Source organism: Oncorhynchus masou, unplaced genomic scaffold, assembly GCF_036934945.1.
Source record: "Oncorhynchus masou masou isolate Uvic2021 unplaced genomic scaffold, UVic_Omas_1.1 unplaced_scaffold_30___fragment_2___debris, whole genome shotgun sequence".
NCBI classification, from domain to species: Eukaryota; Metazoa; Chordata; class Actinopteri; order Salmoniformes; family Salmonidae; genus Oncorhynchus; species Oncorhynchus masou.
This window is the reverse complement of record NW_027016594.1, coordinates 3,831-29,767: the sequence shown is the minus strand read 5'-3', so window position 1 is coordinate 29,767 and position 25,937 is coordinate 3,831. Positions and strand designations below refer to the sequence as shown.

General features: G+C 45.6%; 1 protein-coding gene across 1 annotated transcript; it reads right to left on the bottom strand.

Annotated features, from left to right (window-relative positions):
- Window positions 1-595: 595 nt before the first annotated feature.
- LOC135538900 (TBC1 domain family member 9-like) lies at window positions 596-25,937 on the bottom strand (the record flags this gene model as incomplete). The annotated part of the gene is made up of 21 exons (XM_064964783.1): window positions 596-2,557; window positions 2,745-2,848; window positions 3,908-3,976; window positions 4,380-4,466; window positions 6,704-6,769; window positions 6,994-7,246; window positions 7,891-7,959; window positions 8,113-8,211; window positions 8,472-8,601; window positions 9,180-9,465; window positions 9,710-9,827; window positions 10,546-10,760; window positions 15,352-15,502; window positions 16,764-16,943; window positions 17,314-17,520; window positions 18,763-18,970; window positions 21,595-21,779; window positions 21,893-21,969; window positions 22,217-22,445; window positions 23,030-23,148; window positions 25,827-25,937. Coding segments are annotated over 21 exons (3,755 nt in total), but the record flags the coding sequence as incomplete, so codon positions are not given.

Genomic DNA, 25,937 nt, shown 5'->3' with positions numbered 1-25,937 from the left:
AAGCTCTTATTGGTCAACCTGAACCACACCCCCAAGCTTCTGCAGAGCAGCACAGCAATGAGAAGAAAGCGAGAGAACAACCTTTGTGACAAAGTCTATTTCAGAATGACTCCCATGCTGACACTGCGCACCATTGTCGAAGCTAGAGAACTGCAAAGATGTCAGCCATTAACCCTTCGCTTCCTTTTACTGAAAGGTAGAAAAGAAAAGGGTATTTGCAGTGGTGGCAGAGATATTATACTCCCTTATTTCTTCTTGTTTCAAATGGAAGTCAATGAGCTGAGTAGACCAGACCCAACTGCTATCACATTGGTGTCTATGGGAGAGCCAGCCCCTTAAGTAGACAGGAACTGACCATTCTTTCAATGATAAACAGCCTGATGAAAGCACCCTCATTTATCCTTATCTTTGGTGGCATTACAGGATTTTGGGTCTGATTCTGGAACATTCTCTTCTCCAGCAGAGGGTGCTCTGTCTCCATCTCTGTATAGATCAGTCTTCCTCTCTCAATGTCGAAACAGAGCGTGTCAATATTTATCCCAGGCTATAGTATGAGCAACCCTAACTGATAAATCCCATAAAGAGACATGAGACATTTTTAATATGTAGCGTAAGACTGTTCATTCTACACTTTTTAATTAGTTGAAGTGGTACACCTAAAATCATGACCTTTGTACATGACAAAATCATTCACATTGGAACAAAAAAATATATAAAACAGCGTAAAAATATACAGAGCAAAAAGTTCAAAACATTTACAAAAAAAGAAGCTTTTGGAGTGTGCTGACGACGAGTGCAGGAGTGGCACAGAAAAAAGGCAGAAAACATGCTTATGGAATGAAAAGATGTTGTAAATTATTGTTTTTCCTGATAAAACAAAGTGCGTGTGCTCTACAGTTCAGTATGCAGGTTAAGCTACCACACGAATTAAATCTAAACCGTGTTTTCCTTAGTGAATTTACTGAAGTACATCTAGTCAGATAAAGCTTTCACCACCATTCATATTTCATTCCAGTGCAAGTGTGGTTTATCCTGAAGCAGTGGCAAATAATCTTCCTGACTCTAGAAGTACAGTCACTTCTTCATTGTAGCTATCGGATGCTACCCGTCTTACCCATTGTTTCTAGTGTAAATTAGCGGCTAATAGATTATCAGCGAGTTGACTAACAGGTTGCTGTTAGTCAATTAGCTTAGCGGCTAATGAGTTAGCGACTAACAGAACTCTACAATGACTGAGCAGTGTTCCTCTGGGACTGTGACAGGCCACTCCTGGACTGGGCTGGTGGTCTGTAAGACTTAATCATCATGATACTTATTAGTCTAACTGGTTTAGCGATTATTAGTAGTAACATGTATACACGACTTCATATAAAGTACAGCAAGCTCAGCTAATACATGTACAGTACATACACCACAGCTCTGCCTGAATTCCTTTTGAGGTCAAAGGTCAATAAAGCCATTTTTGTTCTTCCCTGGTCCCTCTGCTGAACAGAATCTAACCCTAAGGATAAAACAGGTTGTTGACATCTGGTAAAATACATTGCTAAGTGCAGGTATTTAAAAAGAAATTATACTCTTACAGTACTGCACACAAATGTTAGACTTTTCAGTTCTAGCAGACTGTCATTCTTGTCACCCAACAAAGAGGAGAAGACTGGGTTTTTCATGTTGTACATTTACATGACATGTTTCCCTGTTTCCGAAGCAGTCAACCTACAGAGCAAGAGTCTGTCTCTGTAAATCCTCTTTTTCATTGAGGCATTAGTTACCCAGACAGGGAGATCTCATAGTCGCTAGCGGACAGTAGGGAGCACCCCACTTTCCTCACATTCTTGGCATTGGTGATACGTGCGGCCACCTCCACTGGCTTCTCGAAGTAAAGCACCAGGGCCTGCTCAGTGAGCACCGATGCCAGGAACTGCTCAAAGGTGATGGCCCAGTCTTTATCTATGCTGGTGCTGTGAGGCAGCCCCCCATCTCTGCCATGGGGCCCACCTTCACCGTGAGGCCCGTTCCCTCCCCTATGGGGCCCGTTCTCGCTGCGCACCAGGACCGTGTCGTCATTAATGTCCTCGCAGTGAAGCTTGTCGTCGAGCTCATGGGAGCCGCCGCTGAGCACCGAGTAGGACGACATGGACGTGTCGTCTTTGGTCTCGTCATCTGAGATGAGCATGGAGGACGATGTCCCTGTGTCCTTCGGGGACGAGTCCTCCAGCTTAATGTCCTCCATGGCAGACAGCTGCTCGCCCCTGCCGTCCCTCTTCGCTGGGCCACAGGGCCTGGCCTGGCTCTCCTCCTTCCCCTCTCCCTGGCCCCTCTGCTGGAAGACACCCCCAGGCTTGGTCCCTCCATCTCGGGCTGGCCCACTGGTTTTGGCCTCCTCTGGATCATCCTGGTCCTGCTCCTCCTGGTCCTTGGAATGGCAGAAGAGCTTGCCCACCTCGCCCATCTCCAGCAGCAAGCTGGTGACGGTGGCCGTGGCGTGGTACAGCTCCTGCTCCTGGGCGTCCTCGCTGAACATGTTGTACAGTGTCTTGCACAGCTCTATGAACTGGCCCTGAAGGAGAGAGAGAGAGAGAGAGAGAGAGAGAGAGAGAGAGGAAGACAAAGGTTAGCCTGGGAAGGAAGATGAGGTAGAGTCATTGGCACGACACACACAATTTCATATGCACACACAGCCACATTGATCAAGTGGACTCCACTGACTCCCCCTGGGGAGGTGGAGTGGTTCTTAATGCTCTTACCTGGTTGAGTTTGGGCAGATCCTTCATGTTGTCCAGTTTGTTCTTGGTGCCCTGGTTCCACAGCCTCAGGTAGTGGCGGTAGTCAGGGGTGTGTAGTTTCTTCACTGTAGAAACAGAGGTGGCCGTTAAGAGTTAAAAGCTAGCAGCCTGGCACACTGACTATTTATAGGAGGCCATAACAACAACTAATGTATGTGCTGTTGTCAAGGAGAAAATGTTGAATGAATAAGAGAACATGCACTAATAATGCTCTCAATAAACTGAAGTGGCATGCAGGCCTAGCTTGGGGACCATTTAACATGCAACACTCCCAGTTGCACTTTGAGACTGTTCAATTCTATTAGGAATCTATCGCTTTAATAGGAATTTTATTGTCTGGAAAATCAGTAAGTATATTTTCCCTAATCAGCGACCGTAGACAATTTTTGCTCCAAGAAAACATGATACATAGAAAAGTAACAGTGCTTCCCCTTTTCATCCCAGAGTTTTGGGATGTGTGTGTGTGTGGAGTCAAATATGGTTTGAAATCATTTCAAATAGGAGGGAGATGACAGAGAGTGAGAGGTGAGATGAGGGAGGAGGTGAGCTGAAAGAGAGAGAGGAGGGAGAGAGAGAGAGAGGAGGGAGAGAGAGAGAGAGGAGGGAGAGAGAGAGAGAGAGAGGAGGGAGAGAGAGGAGGTGAGCTGAAAGAGGGGGAGGAGGGAGAGAGAGGAGCTAAGGGCCAAGAAGAAGGCGGAAGGGGACTGCAAGTGTCTGGGCCTGTTGAGACACCAACAGGGACTGTACCTGAATGATCAGCTGAGAGCCTACCCCTCCTTGCCCTCTCTGTGAGTAGTAGGCACCAGGTTTGGAGTCAATTCCATTTCAGTGTAGTCAATTCAGGAAGTATTTTTTTTCTCATAGGAGGAAATGGTGAAATTGGAATATGTTTACTTCCTGTATTGACTGAGTTTAAATGGAATTGACACCAACCCTGTTAGCTACAGCTAACTTCCTTACAGTGAAATGGGTGTTCTTGAGGTACAGTAAATAAAGGCCTTTGCAACAAAAAAAGGAACATGAATGGTAGACTTTGTAGCTTAAGGTATTATCATTTAGATTGGAGCATTTACAAACTAGCGATAGATACGCGTGTCTCATAATTGTTTTATAGCAGTGCGTACCTTTCTCAGTCTTGAACGTGACCCTGACAAAGCCATCATCCTTCTCGCTCTTGCACTTGGGGTCAAGGCCTGGAGGAAGGGAAAAATCAAGAGTGCAAAGGTCAAAGGACACATTAGGAAGCTGTCTGAAGAAGGGAAAAAAAGGTGAGAGGTTGAAATAGTTTTATGCATGCCTTGAGTGGAGTGTGACTGTGATTGAGGGCACATAAGGCTCTGGTCAACATTGGAGCGGCAGGGTAGCCTAGTGGTTAGAGCGTTGGACTAGTAACCGGAAGTTTGCAAGTTCAAATCCACGAGCTGACAAGGTACAAATCTGTCGTTCTGCCCTTGAACAGGCAGTTAACCCACTGTTCCTAGGCTGTCATTGATAATAAGAATTTGTTCTTAACTGACTTGCCTAGTTAAATAAAATAAAAAAATAGAGGCGTAAACATTGTGTAACCTCTGGCGTGTTGACGAGGACATGGCCTACCATTGGAAGTTTCTGGGGTGATGTCCTCAAAGAAGTATTGGGTGGCCTCGAAGGCAGAGTCTGGCTCCTCTTGCTCATGGGTCACCTCTGGGAGGGGACAGGAAGACAACAATTATAATTGATAGCATTTATATGGCGCCTTTCCAGATGCTCAAAGTACTGTAAGGGGCGTTATCTTAACGCCTCAAACACTGCAGTTGAAAAAGTGCAATAAAAATTGTATCCAATTGTATCTTTCCATCGAGGCCTCACACATCCCAATGTTGGATCATAAGTCTGAAATCAATGCCTTTATCGGTCATTTCTGTATCCTCTTCTCGCTAAACATCTGTTAGTTCTCAACATACAGTGCCTTGCGAAAGAATTCGGCCCCCTTGAACTTTGCGTTATAAGTTATAAAACTGTATTTTTTTTGTGAAGAATCAACAACAAGTGCGACACAATCATGAAGTGGAATGACGTTTATTGGATATTTCAAACTTTTTTAGCAAATCAAAAACTGAAAAATTGGGCGTGCAAAATTATTCAGCCCCTTTACTTTCAGTGCAGCAAACTCTCTCCAGAAGTTCAGTGAGGATCTCTGAATGATCCAATGTTGACCTAAATGACTAATGATGATAAATACAATCCACCTGTGTGTATCAAGTCTCCGTATAAATGCACCTGCACTGTGATAGTCTCAGAGGTCCGTTAAAAGCGCAGAGCGCATCATGAAGAACAAGGAACACACCAGGCAGGTCCGAGATACTGTTGTGAAGAAGTTTAAAGCCGGATTTGGATACAAAAATATTTCCCAAACTTTAAACATCCCAAGGAGCACTGTGCAAGCGATAATATTGAAATGGAAGGAGTATCAGACCACTGCAAATCTACCAAGACCTGGCCGTCCCTCTAAACTTTCAGCTCATACAAGGAGAAGACTGATCAGAGATGCAGCCAAGAGGCCCATGATCACTCTGGATGAACTGCAGAGATCTACAGCTGAAGTGGGAGACTCTGTCCATAGGACAACAATTAGTCGTATATTGCACAAATCTGGCCTTTATGGAAGAGTGGCAAGAAGAAAGCCATTTCTTAAAGATATCCATAAAAAGTGTTGTTTAAAGTTTGCCACAAGCCACCTGGGAGACACACCAAACATGTGGAAGAAAATGCTCTGGTCAGATGAAACCAAAATTGAACTTTTTGGCAACAATGCAAAACGTTATGTTTGGCGTAAAAGCAACACAGCTCATCAACCACAACACACCATCACCACTGTCAAACATGGTGGTGGTAGCATCATGGTTTGGGCCTGCTTTTCTTCAGCAGGGACAGGGAAGATGGTTAAAATTGATGGGAAGATGGATGGAGCCAAATACAGGACAATTCTGGAAGAACCTGATGGAGTCTGCAAAAGACCTGAGACTGGGACGGAGATTTGTCTTCCAACAAGACAATGATCCAAAACATAAAGCAAAATCTACAATGGAATGGTTCAAAAATAAAACATATCCAGGTGTTAGAATGGCCAAGTCAAAGTCCAGACCTGAATCCAATCGAGAATCTGTGGAAAGAACTGAAAACTGCTGTTCACAAATGCTCTCCATCCAACCTCACTGAGCACTAGCTGTTTTGCAAGGAGGAATGGGAAAAAATGTCAGTCTCTCGATGTGCAAAACTGATAGAGACATACCTCAAGCGACTTACAGCTGTAATCGCAGCAAAAGGTGGCGCTACAAAGTATTAACTTAAGGGGGCTGAAAAATTTTGCACGCCCAATTTTTCAGTTTTTGATTTGTTAAAAAAGTTTGAAATATCCAATAAATGTCGTTCCACTTCATGATTGTGTCGCACTTGTTGTTGAATCTTCACAAAAAAAATACAGTTTTATAACTTTAGGCTGAATACTTTCGCAAGGCACTGTATATCATTCTGCCAGAGACAATGTTTCCATGTGGCTGGCAAAGGAAAAAAGCTAACCCCATCATTCCGAGGACCAAAACAATAGCTGCTTCAGGCTTTGCTGTTATACAGGGAATTAACGCGAGCTGAGCCAGAGAGCCATGAAAGCTCTTCTGATTGAGAGGTAGATTTCCAGCTGAGTTAAAATACTGCTGTGTGAGTCTGGAGCACCATCCAACCGCAGCTTCCCTTCTCCATATGCTCAACCAAGCGAGGGAGAGAACAAAATAATTCATCTTTCCTCCTTTACAGTAAAGAAATCCAATCCCCTATCCTTAAAACATCCTCCCCCTCACTCAGTTATGACAGCATATAAGGAGTATAGATTTCCCTCTGGACTTCTTTCCCTCTCTGTGAACAGTACACACACACATACTTACCAGGAATCACATGCATCTTGTACAGGAGCTTCAGTTTCTCAGTCAGATCCCCATGGCATAAAACACCTGAAATACACCATAGATGCGATAATTTATCATAACATTATGTCTATATAGACTTAATATCCATTTTCGACCAGTTGCTACAATCATTACATTTACATTTAAGTCATTTGGCAGACGCTCTTATCCAGAGCGACTTACAAATTGGTGAATTCACCTTATGACTGCACATCCATTAGTCAACTTCTATTTGATACACCCCCTCACCCACCTCCACCAATACTCACTCAGTCCACTAATAAACTCCCGGAAATTAATCAGAGAATCTCCGTTATGGTCCAGGAGCCTGAAGAAGCGCAGGGCCAATAGGTCTGCATGGGCCCCGTTGACAGGGGCCCAGGGGAAGAGCAGGGAGAACAGCCCCCTGAACTGCTCCAGGTCGATGCGGTACTGCTCCAGGTAGGGCAGGCTGGGGTCATGGCGCTCCGTGGGGTTGCTGCCACCCGTTCCACCCCAATAGCAGCTGGTCAGGTGTTCCTCCTGGAGAATGAAGATGGTAGAAATAGATTTGGTAGATTCAACAGGCTTTTAATGTGAATGAAATAAATATATTACATTTATGTAGCAGTTTCCTAGAAAATGTTGAAGTATAAAGAAGCGAGGTGAGGTGGAATGAGACCGAATGGTGATACCTATGCAAAATGTGGGGAAATGTGGTTGCCCACAGTGAGGAAAATGCATATAGATACCGCTGAATTGCATTGCACAATGTTTCTAATGGATAAGTACTTGATAAACAGAGAATAATGTGAACATTGCACACCATTGGGTATTAAAAGTTCTCTACTTCTCATATCTTATACCAGCACCCCTGACCATTAGAACTGTGCTGAAGACTCATCTGTCTTTCTCCATGTCCTCTAACAGGACTGAGCAGTGAGCGTACTTTGTGTTAATGGAGTAAAATGCTGTTGCCAGGGTTTTAGGTCTGTCTCTATGGATATTAAGTCCCGGCTCCAATTATAGCCCATAATTCAGCGTTGCCGTGGCAGCGGGGCACTGTGTGAGAGCTAGGAGAAATGAGACGCCCTGCCAAAGAGAAAGGGAGGCTGAGGAAAAGCAATACAGGAAGAGATGAGTTCCTTTAAGTTCCTATTGGCTACAATAGTATGGCTGTCACTCACCTTGAAAAGAACATAGAGCTCCTCCAGTTCGTCAATGCTGAAGGCAGTCTCTGTGACAATGGTTCTGACCTGGAAGAGAACAGTGGATTTAAGAGCTGTGTGAGGAGATCAGAACTAACCAGCATTGAATACAATCAGAAACGACGGCTTAAAATGACTTGAAATCCTCCACACCAAACATCTGGTGTACCATACAGTGTGTGTAATAGCAGGGGTCGTTACCACGTTGCGTTTGGTGGTGTCCTCGATGGTCTGGATGACCCTTAGCCTCTGTTTGAAGCGCATCTGCTCGATCACGTCTGCCCTGATGGAGCCAAACTTCTACAAACAGCAACATGGGACAGAGAGAGAGGGGTCAACAATGCTGCTATCCTAAGGCTGAGATATTCACTGAGACTGCATAATCACCAGCCAGAGTAAAGGTCAAAACAGAGTGACAGTTCTACCAGTGAATAAACTTGGTCTAGGAAGCAGGGTTGGGCTGAATTCCATTTCAACTTAATTGACTGAATTGACCCCATCTCTGACAGATTGAAGGAGTAATTGAATGACAGTGCCCTGGTCATGTTGAGGAGACTCACCTCGTAGGAGCTGCGGACCAGCTTAAAGATGTCCACCTCCGGGTGGGGATCCCCATCGTCTGTCAGCAGGGAGTGCAGGTGGGGGATGGGAGGCAGGGTGCTGTCCTTATTGGTCACGCTGTCCAGGTACCTACACACAAACGTTTCAAGCATATTCCTTGAATAAAGGCTTCTCTATGAAAAAGCTTATCACAACTAAATCCTTCATATTGACAGCGTATCAATATCAAGTTTTAATTGAATTAAGAAGCGTTGTTATTGCAGTGTTTCAAAACAAGATGAAGATCTCTCATGTCACTTCCGCCAACACAACTTTACCTTTGACCCGACTCATGGGGTCTGCTCTGAGTGAAAAACTAAAGTAGCATGACTGACCAGCAAACCCATGTTGAATGACCTAATTGGTTATGGTTAGGATTAAAGTCAGGACAAAGGTTAGGGTTTCAGTTTAGGTTCAGGTTAGGTTCAGTGTTCCAGTCATGAGTTGGCCTACCAGTCATGTCCCTTTAGTCCAGGGCTGTTCCAATTCTGGTACTGCAGGGCTAAAACCCTTCTGGTTTTCATCAGACCTGGTGCACCAGGTGAATACAATGACCTACCAGGTAGAAACAAATCAAGAAGTTTTTCTGCTCTCCAGGACCGAAATTGAAAAGCCCCGTTTTAGAATCTTTGGCCCCTTGTCCGTCGTCCAGTCCCACCCGTCCTCACCTTCCCAGCACGGTCATGGCCTCTCCATCGTCCTTGGCCCCCAGCAGCTGGTGGATGTTGGCGTGCAGCACGTTGAGCGCCAGCTGGAAGATGACCTTGATGCCCTCGTAGAAGAAGCAGTCAACCACCACCACAGCACTCTCGAAGGGCATGACACTGAGGAACAGGGTGAGGAACCAGGAGAGGGAAATGGTAGAGATGACTCCCAGGTCCTGCATGCAATCGTAGAGTTCAGGGACGTACTCCCTGGCCAGCTCCTCAAAAACACCCTGGTCTACCAGAGCTCCTGGAGAAGGAGAAGTGGGAGGTTAGCAAGACAGAAAAGAGGCCTATCCGGACACTGATACAGTAAGTGGGAGAACGATGCCAACAGATATGCACAAAGACTGAGGGACACATACACACATCTGAACACAAAACATAAAATAGAGACACTGAGACCAAGTTAAAAATGTGAGACTAACACACTAGTAGACCACAAAGCCACCCATTGCCCTTCTACAGCCTCATTCCAGAAGCTTCCAACTGACCTACGACCCTGGTGTTGTAGTAGTCAGGCAGCATCCGCTCACACAGAGCCACCAGCAGCCAGAAGGCCTCCTCCTCTTTAGCATACAGCAGCAGCACCGACGTCACAATGTTCATGGCCTAGGAAGAACCACCAAGATTATTCAGAATAATACATTCAACTTCTATAGCGCTTTTCTTTACAGAATCTCAAAGCCCATCAAAAAGCAAAACAAGAATCAAATTAAACAGCTATGTGACAGTAGGTCTGGACTACAGTTTTCAGCCTGAGTTAAACGTCTTCAGAGTTTCAAGCTGCCAACAGATGGACTGGCAGTCAAGAGGGAACCACATGGCTTCGACCCGCAGGGGGAACCAAGATTAGGGACCCGCGGGGGAGTCAGGACAGCTATAGAAGTGGCAAACTACTATGTGACTTGACCATTTATAAACTGAAGAGCAGTGTTAATGTTTGTGTTGTAAAATAAGTGTGTGTAACAAGCGCTCACAGTCTCACTGCAGAATCAGATGTTTGTCCACATACATAACATAAGATTAGGCATTAATTCCGAATGGTTAAGGTTTGGTATAGACAAAAATTGTGCTTAGCGCTGTGATTGAACACACGACTTTCAGAGCCGGAGCTCGCAGCTTACGCCCATCCGCCATCCCTGTCCACAGGACTTAAAGGTAATAGTGCCAACATTGCCCCTAGAGGCCGGTTTTGAAGTAATCTCGTGACGTCCTGCTTACGTGGACGGATGTCTAATTTGGCAGTGGATCTTGAGCGACAGGACTGGTGCGTCTGTGCGTGTATACTATACACACCATGCGTGTATACTATATACCACGTGTGTACCTGGCAGTAGCCTATGTTGGGGTTTCTGAAGGCGTAGGCAGTAAGGACCCTTCGTAGGGCAGCGATCCCCATCTCGTTCTGGAAGGCTGGGTGTTCAGGGAGGGAGCGGTGCAGGTCTCTCTCGATCTCCTCCGTGGCCAGGTTGTACTTCCCCATAGACTTCTCTACCAGGTCCTCGTAGTAGCCAGGGTGGGTCGCCATCTCGTTGATCGCCCCTGGGGGGGAATATAGTGACCACAGGTAGTATAGCGTTAAACGAGGCCCATTGGCACCAGACCATCAGCCAATTGCGGTTTTAAAAAAATGGTCTGGTGGAACAAAGTTAATATCAGGCCCATCTTTCAACTAACAGCCTTAGGAGAATTTCTAACAAACCGACGTTCCAGTTTTCAGGGGGAAATGGAAAGAGCCTGTGATGCGACAGCCGCATTTGGACGTTAACAACGCAACATATTAACTCCTCCACATTTACTGGATTGGTTGAACAGAGAACCTCCCCCCAACAGTTATTTTTATTCTCTTCAAGACCATAGGGGATCTAGTTTCAGGCGTTTATTTTACACCTGGCTAAGTTAGGCTAGCATTGCAATGACATTGCATATTCAATGTAATCAGTTTCAGAAATGGTTGGAGTGATGAAACCAGAACTCAAGTCATGCCATTGCTCACTCCATCTCTACTAACGGAGGGATGTGGCAAGCAGCCAGTAGACATGCAGTTGTAAACCTTCCACTCTCACTTTAGGCAGAATCTCTTCTACACTAAAACCTTAGTGCCTTTATAGCCCTCCCCTCCCGTACTCCCAGCAGTGGAAGCAGCCATTACTGTGCACTGAGAGCAACAACAACACAGGCTAAACCAGTAAAAGTGTGTGTGTGTGTGTGTGTGGGGGGGGTCTTGGGTAAAAGTCTGTTGATTCATAACACCCTCAAATTCACTCTTCTAGCGCAGTCAAACGCAGGCTTATCAACTGTTCCCACTGTGACAGTGGGTTCAGGGACAAGTACAGAGGTTGCATTCAAATGCTCCATCTTCTTCCACATAAAAACACAGCTAACGAGCTTCGCCAAAAGAGACGCTAGGCTAACATGTAAAAACACCAGTCCAACAAGGCAGAGTTCATCTCAGCCTATGCCTCCCTCCAGTCCTCGACTTCTTGGCACTGACGGAAACATGGATCACCACAGATAACACTGCTACTCCCACTGCTCTCTCTTCGTCCGCCCACGTGTTCTCGCACACCCCGAGAGCTTCTGGTCAGCGGGGTGGTGGCACCGGGATCCTCATCTCTCCCAAGTGGTCATTCTCTCTTTCTCCCCTTACCCATCTGTCTATCGCCTCCTTTGAATTCCATGCTGTCACAGTTACCAGCCCTTTCAAGCTTAACATCCTTATCATTTATCGCCCTCCAGGTTCCCTCGGAGAGTTCATCAATGAGCTTGATGCCTTGATAAGCTCCTTTCCTGAGGACGGCTCACCTCTCACAGTCCTGGGCGACTTTAACCTCCCCACGTCTACCTTTGACTCATTCCTCTCTGCCTCCTTCTTTCCACTCCTCTCCTCTTTGACCTCACCCTCTCACCTTCCCCCCTACTCACAAGGCAGGCAATACGCTCGACCTCATCTTTACTAGATGCTGTTCTTCCACTAACCTCATTGCAACTCCCCTCCAAGTCTCCGACCACTACCTTGTATCCTTTTCCCCCGCTCTCATCCAACACTTCCCACACTGCCCCTACTCGGATGGTATCGCGCCGTCCCAACCTTCGCTCTCTCTCCCCTGCTACTCTCTCCTCTTCCATCCTATCATCTCTTCCCTCTGCTCATACCTTCTCCAACCTATCTCCTGATTCTGCCTCCTCAACCCTCCTTTCTTCCCTTTCTGCATCCTTTGACTCTCTATGTCCCCTATCCTCCAGGCCGGCTCGGTCCTCCCCTCCCGCTCCGTGGCTCGACGACTCATTGCGAGCTCACAGAACAGTGCTCCGGGCAGCCGAGCGGAAATGGAGGAAAACCCGCCTCCCTGCGGACCTGGCATCCTTTCACTCCCTCCTCTCTATATTTTCCTCCTCTGTCTCTGCTGCTAAAGCCACTTTCTACCACTCTAAATTCCAAGCATCTGCCTCTAACCCTAGGAAGCTCTTTGCCACCTTCTCCTCCCTCCTGAATCCTCCCCCTCCCCCTCCTCCCTCTCTGCAGATGACTTCATCAACCATTTTGAAAAGAAGGTCGACGACATCCGATCCTCGTTTGCTAAGTCAAACGACACCGCTGGTTCTGCTCACACTGCCCTACCCTGTGCTCTGACCTCTTTCTCCCCTCTCTCTCCAGATGAAATCTCGCTTCTTGTGACGGCCGGCCGCCCAACAACCTGCCCGCTTGACCCTATCCCCTCCTCTCTTCTCCAGACCATTTCCGGAGACCTTCTCCCTTACCTCACCTCGCTCATCAACTCATCCCTGACCGCTGGCTACGTCCCTTCCGTCTTCAAGAGAGCGAGAGTTGCACCCCTTCTGAAAAAACCTACACTCGATCCCTCCGATGTCAACAACTACAGACCAGTATCCCTTCTTTCTTTTCTCTCCAAAACTCTTGAACGTGCCGTCCTTGGCCAGCTCTCCCGCTATCTCTCTCAGAATGACCTTCTTGATCCAAATCAGTCAGGTTTCAAGACTAGTCATTCAACTGAGACTGCTCTTCTCTGTATCACGGAGGCGCTCCGCACTGCTAAAGCTAACTCTCTCTCCTCTGCTCTCATCCTTCTAGACCTATCGGCTGCCTTCGATACTGTGAACCATCAGATCCTCCTCTCCACCCTCTCCGAGTTGGGCATCTCCGGCGCGGCCCACGCTTGGATTGCGTCCTACCTGACAGGTCGCTCCCTACCAGGTGGCGTGGCGAGAATCTGTCTCCTCGCCACGCGCTCTCACCACTGGTGTCCCCCAGGGCTCTGTTCTAGGCCCTCTCCTATTCTCGCTATACACCAAGTCACTTGGCTCTGTCATAACCTCACATGGTCTCTCCTATCATTGCTATGCAGACGACACACAATTAATCTTCTCCTTTCCCCCTTCTGATGACCAGGTGGCGAATCGCATCTCTGCATGTCTGGCAGACATATCAGTGTGGATGACGGATCACCACCTCAAGCTGAACCTCGGCAAGACGGAGCTGCTCTTCCTCCCGGGAAGGACTGCCCGCTCCATGATCTCGCCATCACGGTTGACAACTCCATTGTGTCCTCCTCCCAGAGCGCTAAGAACCTTGGCGTGATCCTGGACAACACCCTGTCGTTCTCAACCAACAACACATGGCGGTGGCCCGTTCCTGTAGGTTCATGCTCTACAACATCCGCAGAGTACGACCCTGCCTCACACAGGAAGCGGCGCAGGTCCTAATCCAGGCACTTGTCATCTCCCGTCTGGATTACTGCAACTCGCTGTTGGCTGGGCTCCCTGCCTGTGCCATTAAACCCCTACAACTCATCCAGAACGCCGCAGCCCGTCTGGTGTTCAACCTTCCCAAGTTCTCTCACGTCACCCCGCTCCTCCGCTCTCTCCACTGGCTTCCAGTTGAAGCTTGCATCCGCTACAAGACCATGGTGCTTGCCTACGGAGCTGTGAGGGGAACGGCACCGCAGTACCTCCAGGCTCTGATCAGGCCCTACACCCAAACAAGGGCACTGCGTTCATCCACCTCTGGCCTGCTCGCCTCCCTACCACTGAGGAAGTACAGTTCCCGCTCAGCCCAGTCAAAACTGTTCGCTGCTCTGGCCCCCCAATGGTGGAACAAACTCCTCACGACGCCAGGACAGCGGAGTCAATCACCACCTTCCGGAGACACCTGAAACCCCACCTCTTCAAGGAATACCTAGGATAGGATAAAGTAATCCTTCTCACCCCCCTTAAATGATTTAGATGCACTATTGTAAAGTGGCTGTTCCACTGGATGTCAGAAGGTGAATTCACCAATTTCAGGAAGAAGAGGCTGAAGTATAAAACATTGTTTGGTGATCTCAGCAGTGACTCTCCCCTGTAGGCCAACTGGTTCTTCATGTTTATTTATATAGGTCAGCTTTTCACAGCTACAGTGGTCACAATGTAGGCCTACGTCTCTAACACAACCCCTACATAAGCTGCGGTGTGTGTAAAGCCTGGTTAAACCAGACTGACAGTGTTCAGTTTGGCGTACAGTAAGCAGACTATAGAATGTGTGCTCTCACTGTAATATGCTGTAGCAGTGGACGTGAAGCATGCAGCCCAGTTACAGGTTAGATACAGTACAATACTGCTGCTCAGGCAGGATATGGGAATGGAATGCATTACCAAGGCCAAGCTAATGCATGTTTAATGAGGCTACCCAAATCCATATGTACACTGAAAGGAAAGCTAATATTTGACTGTCAATACTTCTAATACACCTGGATGATGAACCATTCTGTGCTCATACCACAAAAGGGGGTTTGGGAAAACCCAAAACTAAAATCTGATGTGTTTTTCCTGTAGTTTTTCCTCCTGTGATAACAATAACTATAGTAATGAGATGTGGGGTCCCACCACACGATGCCGAATGCAGGTTAGGAGTTGGTGTATGAGCACGTAGTACTGTCTATACGTGGTCTTTGAGTGTGTGTATCAGCATGGCTTGTGGAGATACAGGATGAGTTAAAGTCGAGTATATGAATGTCAAGAACCGGGGAGCAGAATGTAATATACAAATGACTATGTACAGTGAATGTGAGAGTGCATTGTGAGATCATTCCCACGCCGGTCTGTTTGTGAGAACGCGAGCGACTGTTGGCCTCACCGGAGAAGAGCAGCCACAGCTCTCCCCTCATGTTCTCTGGGATGCCTTTAAGCACCAGGTCCTTGGTCTTCCCTGTACGGTACATACACACCCCCTGGCCGTACTCGGTGATGTGGTTCTTCCACGCCTGTTCCTTCAGGAACTCCTTGGCCTGGGGAAAAATACAAATTGACAGTTAATAATCTTGCATGTGTTGGAAAAAGAAAAAAAAGAAATGTCATGAGACACATTTCATGCCAGTAAAGCTCCCCTTAGAGAGAACTACAGAATGATGTTCAAGGACAGAGAGAGCGAGAGAAAGAAAGTAGACACCCTTGTAAGAGCTGTGCCAACAACCTGACTTCTCTGCAGAAAGCAAAAAAAAAAAGACTAGCCTCGTACGAACCATCCTAATCTGGCACGCTTACATTGTTTAAATACATGCAGAAGCTCGAGAGATCAGGATGGTTCGTAGGAGGCAAAAAACGAATTACCACCTCATTAAATAACGAGCCAGAGAGCCTTCAAAGCCTAAACAATAATTATAACTTTCGACATAGACGTATGCAGCACAAATACTCCCCAAGAGGTCTCTGAAGAATTTCATTAAGGCTTTATTTACTTCAAAACTCAGATCTAATTTACTTTACACACACTTCCCCCTTCCTTGGTCTACATCTGCAACTTCCCTACAGGCCTTTGAACTGTGCAATGCAAAGCCAGCTGGAGGTTAGAGCAGGAACAGAACACACTGACTGCAAGCCAAGCTTTGTTTTAGATCAAGGTTGAGACACTGATGGCACCGACAGACATGGCCGCTCTGTTTCTGGCTCCTAAGTAACTTTGTTTTGTATTGTTAGATATTACCGCACTGTTGGAGTTCGGAACACAAGCACTTCGCTATACCCGCAATCACATCTGCTAAATAGTTGTACGCAAGCAATACAATTTGATTTGAGGCTTGGGAAAAGCCTCAGGTTATTACATGCAGATATTGGATTCCCAATGGTTTATTCAGCATGCAGGTATATACACGCAATTACAGTTTGTTACAATATTTTGTCACTGTAAATAAATGTATTCAACTCAATTAATTTAGTCCCAGTTCAATTCCATCAATCATGTGGAATCATTCCAATTCTCTACTATAGCAATAGAGCATCTTCTTGTGTTCGACCACATGTTTATTTAACTAGGAAAGTCAGTTAAGGACAAATTCTTATTTACAATGACATTCCTACCCCGACCAAACCCTAACCCGGACGACGCTATTGTGCGCTGCCCTATGGGACTCCCAATCACAGCTGGTTGTGATACAGACTGGAATCGAACCAGGGTCTGTAGTGACACCTCTAGCACTGAGATGCAGTGCCTTAGACCCCTGCTCCACTCGGGAGCAACCAACTTGTGAACAGATCATTCAATGTCCGTACCAGTTTGGGGTTGAACTCCTCCGGCGAGCGGAGGCGGTACATGGTCATGAGGGCCTGGGTGGCGGTGGGCACGCTGTTGTCATTGAGGTTAAACTGGCGCTCACCCTCGGAGGAGCCCTCTGAGCCCAGACTGCTGCGCTGGGGACTGCTGGAGAGGAGAGCGCCCTGCTGGGAGTACACCTAGAGGAGAGAGAGACACAGATTCAGGATCAGAATTAGGAGATGATTAATGCAGTCAATTATCATGAGTCAATTATCATGAGTTTATCATAACAACTGTTCTGAGACCTGTGATGAGAAGCTATAATAATACTGAGAATAAACCTGGTGGAGAGCAAAACAAGTCCAGGATCAGGGTAAGGATAGTTAATGCAGTGTGCTTTATGATAAGAGCTGATCAGAGACCTGTGATAATAATCATGCTAAGTATTTACTGAAGACCTGGAGTAGAGGGAGACTTCTCAGCAAACTTGGGGAGAAGTTGTGGAAGAGTATAGACCTAAATGGTGTACAACATCCTAGATATACAATGACATAGATGTGCCCTCACTTCATCGTCAGAGCTGTTCACACTCCCGGTGGTCTCCCTCTCGAAGTAGATCTTGGAGGTGGTCTGCTGCAGGAAGTCAGAGATCCTCTGGACCAGGAAGTCCCGATCCTTGAGGTTGGCGAACAGGAAGGTCATCCTGTTCTTGGTGCTGATGGACACTGGGCTGGGCAAAAAGTTGGAGCTGTCCGCCTTCTCCACTATCGTCACCTGGGAGGAACAGAGACACAGAGGTCTGTCACAACAGATATGTAATTCATGTATCAGTCACAACAGGTATGTCAGTCACAATAGATGTCAGTCATATGTCAGACAACAGATATGCCAGTCATAACAAATCAAATGTTATTGGTCACATACACATATTTAGCAGATGTTATTGCAGGTGTAGCGTAATGCTTGTGTTACTAGCTCCAACAGTGCAGTAGTATCTAACAATTCACAACAATACACACATATCTAAAGTAAAAGAATGGAGTTAAGAAAATATATTAATATTAGGACGAGCAATGTCAGAGTGGCATTGACTAAAATACTAGTAAATTGAATACAGTATAAAATATATTATATATGTGATGAGGAACGCAGTAAGTAAACATTTTTAAAGTGACCAGTGATTCCATGTATATTACATGGCCAGCAGCCTCTGAGGTGCAGGGTTGAGTAATCGGGTGGTAGCCTGCTACCACCCGGTTGTGTCAGACAACAGATACGCCAGTCACATGTCAGTCATAAGATATGAGGATGCAACATAAGATATAAATCTATTTGATATGAGAAAGTGTTTGATGTAGAACACAAATTACAGTAACCCATCACGTGTATTGATTTATTTCACCATCTAACCACATAGGTCATTGCACATGAGAATATTGACCTAAGGCCAACATACCATACCAAGCACACAATAGGTTTCACCATATCAACACTTCAACCCACATACTAGGTGACTGAATTGATTCAGTGTCACACATCATAACACTAGACATTAGTGGTCGATCCACGTTCTGCCCTGCCAGCGATTGGTAGTTTAAGATGGCTGATGGGGATAGGATGTGACAAGGTGGGTGGGGGGTTCCTGATCGACAAGGCAACGGCTGGGCGAGGGGCAGCCAGTGACTAAGCAGATTGGCAGATTGGGAGTGACAGCTCCTACCAGAGTGTTAAGCCGGCTGCTGGTCTTTCTAACTGCCCTGCTAGTAACCCCCTACAGCAGCACACAGCACAACTTGTCAAAGGTAACCTTTCTTTCCTGATGGAAAATCTCAAATCTATAGTGGTCCCACATTGACTTATGTCTTGGCATCATCCAACATTGTCACAAAAGTCTAGTTCAAAGGTCACCAACCCAACATCCCAGAGAGCTCCAGTCAGTGCAGACTACTACTCCGGGCCAACACTAAGCTCCAGGACTACGGTCAATCACCAGAGACTGTACCCAGCCAGACTCACCTCTCTTAGGGGGATGATAAGGCTGCACAGGGTCTCCTCCTTGGAAGTGAAGCAGATGTAGTTAGTGGAGACAAACATCTGGCCTAGGATGTGCATCTTGTTGAAGGGGGTCCAAAGGGTGCAGCCCGTGTGTCCGTCCAGCTTCTCATCCTTGGGCAGACGGAACAAGGCCCGATAACGCTCGCTCTTAGCCCTGGCATCCAGGTCCCTGGGTGAGACAAGGTTCAAGAGATTGTTCCGTATTAGATTCTTGACCGTCTCTCGACTAGACAATCTGTTGTCTTTAAATAGCAGCAGTAAATTGAGACTAACTGTCGGTGCAGTTCTTGACACAAACCTGTGCGCCTGGCACCTACTACCATAACCTGTTCAAAAGGCACTTAAATCTATGGTCTTGCCCATTCATGCTGTGAATAGCACACACACACACAATCCATGACTCAACTGTCTCAAGGCTTGAAAATCCTAATTGAACCTTTATCCTCCACTTCAGTCTATATCATGTAAAGAGAAGGCATTCTTAATGTTTTGTACGCAGTGTATTTCCATACAAATGTATGTATTCCAAATAAATTTACAAATGTATGTCACACATTAAAATACATTTGGCCAATGTTTTATATTTCCCATGTATCCTAAAATGCATCCCAAAAACAATTTCAAATGTTTTTTTTTTCTTTGTATGAAAAATAAAATAAAATCAGGTCAATGTAGTGAAAGAGCCATTTGCAACCAAGTATGACAGTATAATGCTACAATAGACATCTAGATGGGGGAACAGTTACTACTACAACAGACATCTGGCTGGGGCAACAGCTACTACTACAATAGACATCTATATAAGGCAACAGTTACTACTACAACAGACATCTGGCTGGGGCAACAGTTACTACTCCAATAGACATCTGGCTGGGGCAACAGTTACTACTCCAATAGACATCTGGCTGGGGCAACAGTTACTAATCCAACAGACATCTGGCTGGGGCAACAGTTACTACTCCAACAGACATCTGGATGGGGCAACAGATACTACTCCAACAGACATCTAGATGGGGCAACAGTTACTACTACAACAGACATCTGGCTGGGGCAACAGCTACTACTCCAACAGACATCTGGCTGGGGCAACAGTTACTACTCCCAACAGACATCTGGCTGGGGCAACAGTTACTACTCCAATAGACATCTGGCTGGGGCAACAGTTACTACTCCAATAGACATCTGGATGGGGCAACAGTTACTACTCCAATAGACATCTAGAAGGGGCAACAGTTACTACTCCAATAGACATCTAGAAGGGGCAACAGTTACTACTCCAATAGACATCTGGATGGGGCAACAGTTACTACTCCAATAGACATCTCTATAGGGCAACAGTTACTACTCCAATAGACATCTCTATAGGGCAACAGTTACTACTCCAATAGACATCTCTAGGGCAACAGTTACTATCCAATAGACATCTCTATAGGGCAACAGTTACTACTCCAATAGACATCTCTATAGGGCAACAGTTACTACTCCAATAGACATCTCTATAGGGCAACAGTTACTACTCCAATAGACATCTCTATAGGGCAACAGTTACTACTCCAATAGACATCTCTATAGGGCAACAGTTACTACTCCAATAGACATCTCTATAGGGCAACAGTTACTACTCCAATAGACATCTCTATAGGGCAACAGTTACTACTCCAATAGACATCTCTATAGGGCAACAGTTACTACTCCAATAGACATCTCTATAGGGCAACAGTTACTACTCCAATAGACATCTCTATAGGGCAACAGTTACTACTCCAATAGACATCTCTATAGGGCAACAGTTACTACTCCAATAGACATCTCTATAGGGCAACAGTTACTACTCCAATAGACATCTCTATAGGGCAACAGTTACTACTCCAATAGACATCTCTATAGGGCAACAGTTACTACTCCAATAGACATCTCTTACAGTTACTCCAATAGACATCTCTATAGGGCAACAGTTACTACTCCAATAGACATCTCTATAGGGCAACAGTTACTACTCCAATAGACATCTCTATAGGGCAACAGTTACTACTCCAATAGACATCTCTATAGGGCAACAGTTACTACTCCAATAGACACTAGGGCAACAGTTACTACTCAATAGACAATAGTTACAGACATCTCTATAGGGCAACAGTTACTACTCCAATAGACATCTCTATAGGGCAACAGTTACTACTCCAATAGAAATCTCTATAGGGCAACGGTATGAGTAGTAGTTAGAGAGTTGGAATCTGTCTTGAGGAGAGTCTTGGGCTAATGAAGAAAGCCTGGGTGTTCAAAGTTAATAGCGCCAGTAAAAGTTCAGCTGTACCTGAAAGGATTATGACAAAGTCGTGCTGTAGATTTAAAGAATGGAAACGTGTCTGTGAGCCAAACTACTAGAAAGCAACCCAGTTTAAAAATACTACTAATGCCCCCTCAGCTGGTTTTCCTCCAGGCACGTTGGAACAAGACTATACATACCTTTCCTCTGAAGTCCTTTTTGTTGTTTGTTGGTGGTCTTATGTAGTCATTTAGTTAAGCATTGATATATTGTTTATTGAACTGTGTAAAACTTACAACGCCTTGCAACCACATGGAATGGTTGTGAATGGTTATAGGTCACCCGCAGCAAAGAATTTTGTGCAGCATTATAAATGACTACATCATGACTAAACTTACTGCATCTCCCCAGAAACCAATCCTCTGCAACTATCAACCAAACCTATTGACATCCAGCCTCACCAAACCTCCCCAGAACTTCAGAAAACCTTCCCAGACCTCCCCAGAATCCCCTGCACCAAACCTCACCTCTTGAGAGCAGACACCTTTTTGGGTGTCTTCCTCTTGAGTTTGGGCAGAGAGCGGTCCTGCTCAAAGCCCTTGTTGTCAAGGAGCTGTCTCATGGCGATGTTGGCCAGTTGCTCCATCAGCTTGAAGGTCTCGTTGATGTTGAGGAAGACCGAGAAGACGTGCTCAGCCACCCGCGTGCTCACCTTGGCCCGAGGAATGGAAGCATGAATGAAGGTTAGAGGAGTGTATGGATGGACAAAGAGTCGTTAAAGCGAGGGTAACATGCAGTATAGTTGATATGATTTACAAGGCTCACCTTGACTGCGTCGGGGAGGAGGAGCGTGGCGCTTTTCTCCAGCTGGGTGATGTCGGCCCAGCGGATCACTAGCTTGGCTGAGTAGGGAAGAAAGAGGGCGAGAGAGAGAGAGAGATAGATAGATTGAAGACAGATGGTTGCATTTATACATTTTTGAGTTGCATAAGAGCTGATCGTTTGAAATATACATCACTTCATCTTAAAAATTACATTGTATCCACCCAGAAAAATATCAAGGGGTTGTACTATTTTTGGGACTTCTGAAGGGTCTTCAAAAGCTATGCATAATCAGTAGGCAGTAGGTAGCATGCCAGTGGTCCCTACCTTCTTTCCCCAGCAGGTAAGAGTAGAAGCAGATGTGGTTGATGCTGAGGTAGAGCCAGCCCTGCCGGGGCACACGGCCCTTCCAGTAGCTACAGGAGTAGTAGTTGACCAGCTTCTCCTCTTCAGGCATGCCAAACAGCTTACGGAACGTACAGATGGCCTCCTTGAATTTGTCAGTGTCATCGTCCTCCTTCACGTCGTGGTTCTTGTTGTACTCGGCGATAATACCCTGGGGCAAGAGACCAATAGAGGGAGTGAAGGACTTTGAGAGAGACAATCAATAAAAGTTCAACAATTCATTTTCAAATAGAGATAGCTAGAAAGTGAGAGAGTGAGTGGCAGACCAAGTGAGAGAACTAAATAAATCTTATCTGGCTAGCTTTTGTAATCTATTCATTGAGTAAGAACTACTTCATCACCATACAGATAAATACAGAACCTGATTTAGAGGCTGTGTCTGGACCTGTTCTTAGGTTACAATAGGAAATACAGCCGGGCTTCGTTATTTTGCCCCTGGCAGGAGTCATTTTTGACAATACTAGTTTGACTACATGCTGGACTAATATTACAACTGGCATGACAAACATGTCACAGTCAAACGTCATACGTTTCAATGTCGAAACAGTCAAAATGAATTGCTGACAACCACCATTACGATTGTCACAAACACCATTACAAAGATTTGTGAAACTCCACAAACCCCACCATGCAACCGCTCTAAACACAACCAACCTTCCAAATCTCAGAGAAGTCCATACTGTTTCTTTAGACACAAGCATCTGCTAAGTGACTCATATATACCCTAAACAGTACCTGAACTTTGCCCTTGACAAAGGTAGTGATGTCATTCTCGTTCTCAAAGATTGACAGTGTCTGCAGGAGGTTCTGCTCCAGCCACTCCCAGTGCTCTGTGATCTCCTTACGGGAGCACCCTATGGATCGAGGGAGGGGAGAAGAGACGGAGGAGGAGACAGGGGTGCATCAGGGAACTTGATTACAAGAGGCTCCCAGGAGAATGTGGAGGCATGGAGTTTCACCCATTCCTCATTTTCTTTGAGACATTACAGCATGTCGACTGAGACGCTCTTCATCATTCTTACAATTGTATGCAAATTGAACATGTGTAGCATAATTGGAATCCTACTCTTCTGGATACTAAGTAGTATGGAGGTACATAATTCAGGATCAGTGACAGACAGATGAGGGGAGACAGTACAGACAACAGTAACAAGCTGTCAGATGGCTAATCAAGACTACTAGACACAACCCACCAGGCTATAAACCTCGGTGTTATTTTAGACTGACCTAAAAATATATATATAAAAATAAATATTTATTTATTTATTTATATTTTTTTGTTAACATTTATTTAACAAGGCAAGTCTGTTAAGAACAAATTCTTATTTAAAATGACGGCCTAGCAACAGTGGGTTAACTGCCTTGTTCAGGGGCAGAACAACATATTTTTACCCTGTCAGCTCGGGGATTCAATCTAGCCACCTTTCGTTTACTGGCCCAACACTCTAACCACTTGGCTAGGGCGTTGGGCCAGTGAAGGCCCATATCAGAAATGTGACCAAATCAGCTTAGAAATATTGTCAAAGTGTGACCATTCCTCTGTCAAGCCCACACTGACTAATGCATGTTTTTATTACTGACAGGCTTGATTATTGCAATGCAATCCGGTCTGGTCTCCCCCCCCCCTCAACAAAAAAAACATTGGCCAGCTTTAATTAATTCAGAATGCAGCAGCACGTGTGCTTACAAAGGCCAGGAGGAGAGCACACACACACACACACACCACCTATTTTAAAGTCACTGCATTGGTAAAGCCAGTTAGTTTTAGAGTGGATTTTAAAATTGCTTTATTGATTTTTAAAGCACTACGTGGGTTTGCACCTGAATACATGTCTGATATCTTAAAAGCATATGTGCCGGGTTGTCCCTCTGATCCGCTGTCACTGGCCTTTCAGCTGTTCCAAAGGTCACTCAGAACCACTACGTTTGGTGAGGCTGCCTTCAGCCACTATGGTCCTGGCCTTTAGAACAGCCTCTAGACATGCTTTTACTTAGGGTTCTTTTAATCATATTCCCATATATAATCACATGTATTTTAATGCATTAGTCTCATGTGTACTGTTATTTTAAGTTCTCTTAAAAAAATGTATTGTCTTAGTTATTTGTATAGAAAACTTTGTTTTTATCTTTCTCACCTTCTATTTGTTAATCACTTTGAAACACATCCTGTAAGAAATGTGCTATATAAATAAAGTTTGATTAAATCTAGATAGCCCAGCCACTGACATTACTTGGCCATCCCCTCTGCTCGGCCTACATTTACTACCACACATATGGCGATAAGCTCATGGCTAGAGCGCTATTGGCTAATTAGCTTCAGATATGTTACGATCCTACTTAAAAAGGTGAAATAATAATGCCATGCAATACAGCACACCTTAAATTCAGGGAGAATTTTTAATAGTATTGGCAGGCAAATCCCTATTGGTGCTAATTTGGCTACTTGTTAGCAGCTACTTAGCGCTAGTGAAATCTGAGAGCCAGTCAAGGCAGAGCCTGCTAGCACAGAAACCTCAGTGTCCTCTATCGTTAGAGGCCTCATCCATCATCCATCTCCCCTGTAAGTAGCCCACTGCTGCTCATCTCTTAGCTACATTAGTGATGACGTCAGGCAGACAGACTGCTCCACGCTCCCTCTGTGCTGGAGGATGGGCGGATAGGGAGAGGGGAGGGAGGAGTGGTTGCCATTTCAAGGCCAGCCCTCAGGAGTCTTCTTCTCTGGGCTTCCATTTCAGAGAGGGTCTTCTCTCCTGTTTCTTTCCCCTACTCCTTTTTCCATATGGGAGCACTCACTAAGGCAAATACACATGCGCGTAGTCACACACTATTCAAAGTCCTCCAACACAACAGACTTTTCGATCCACCATCTCAGTTCATTTAAAAACAGAGCCATTGTTCATTACGTCTGGGGAGTATAGTTCTGAAGCCTTTCTTTACTTACACAATGATCCCTCTTTAAAAATAAATCCTTCCTTTCCCGTCCGCTTGTCATGGGTCCGTGGGATTGCATTATGGCTCCTCCAGAGTAGTAAATTATTTGTGTGACATAACTGCTCAAGGAAAAAGGAAGGTGAAGATTGGGTTTCTGTGATGTCACAAACCATTGTAACTCTCCAAAATAGGTGTGATGAGATGATCTCAACCAAATAGGCTGTGTCAATATCTTACATTTACAGCCATGAGTTAACCTTATAGCTTTTCCATATAGGACATTAGGGTGGTTAACCCTTTAACATGCAAAGAGAGAGTGTTAACAGATGAAGTCAGCAGATGTAATGTAAGCTTTACCATACTAGCTAATAAACAAAAAAAAAGCATGACAGCCCCTCATATTTTGAGCGAATCACCATCGATTCCCATTCCTGGTATCCGTTTCTCCCCAGTCTAGCCCTTTAAGAGCAGTGGGCCATGACGTGATGCTTGGCATTAGCAGGAAGTGAGATCATGGTGCAGGAAGAGAGGGCCTTGTGTGGGAGGGGGGAGAGAAAGAAAGAGTGAGAGAGAACTATACACAGACACACACAGTACACACCATGAGCAATGATCCAGTAGATTAGGGAGTCAGGTGTCTGGTAAAGGATTCTGTAGGGGGCCACTCGAGCACTGGAGTCCAGCACCACGTCCAGTGTTCCCACCAACAGAC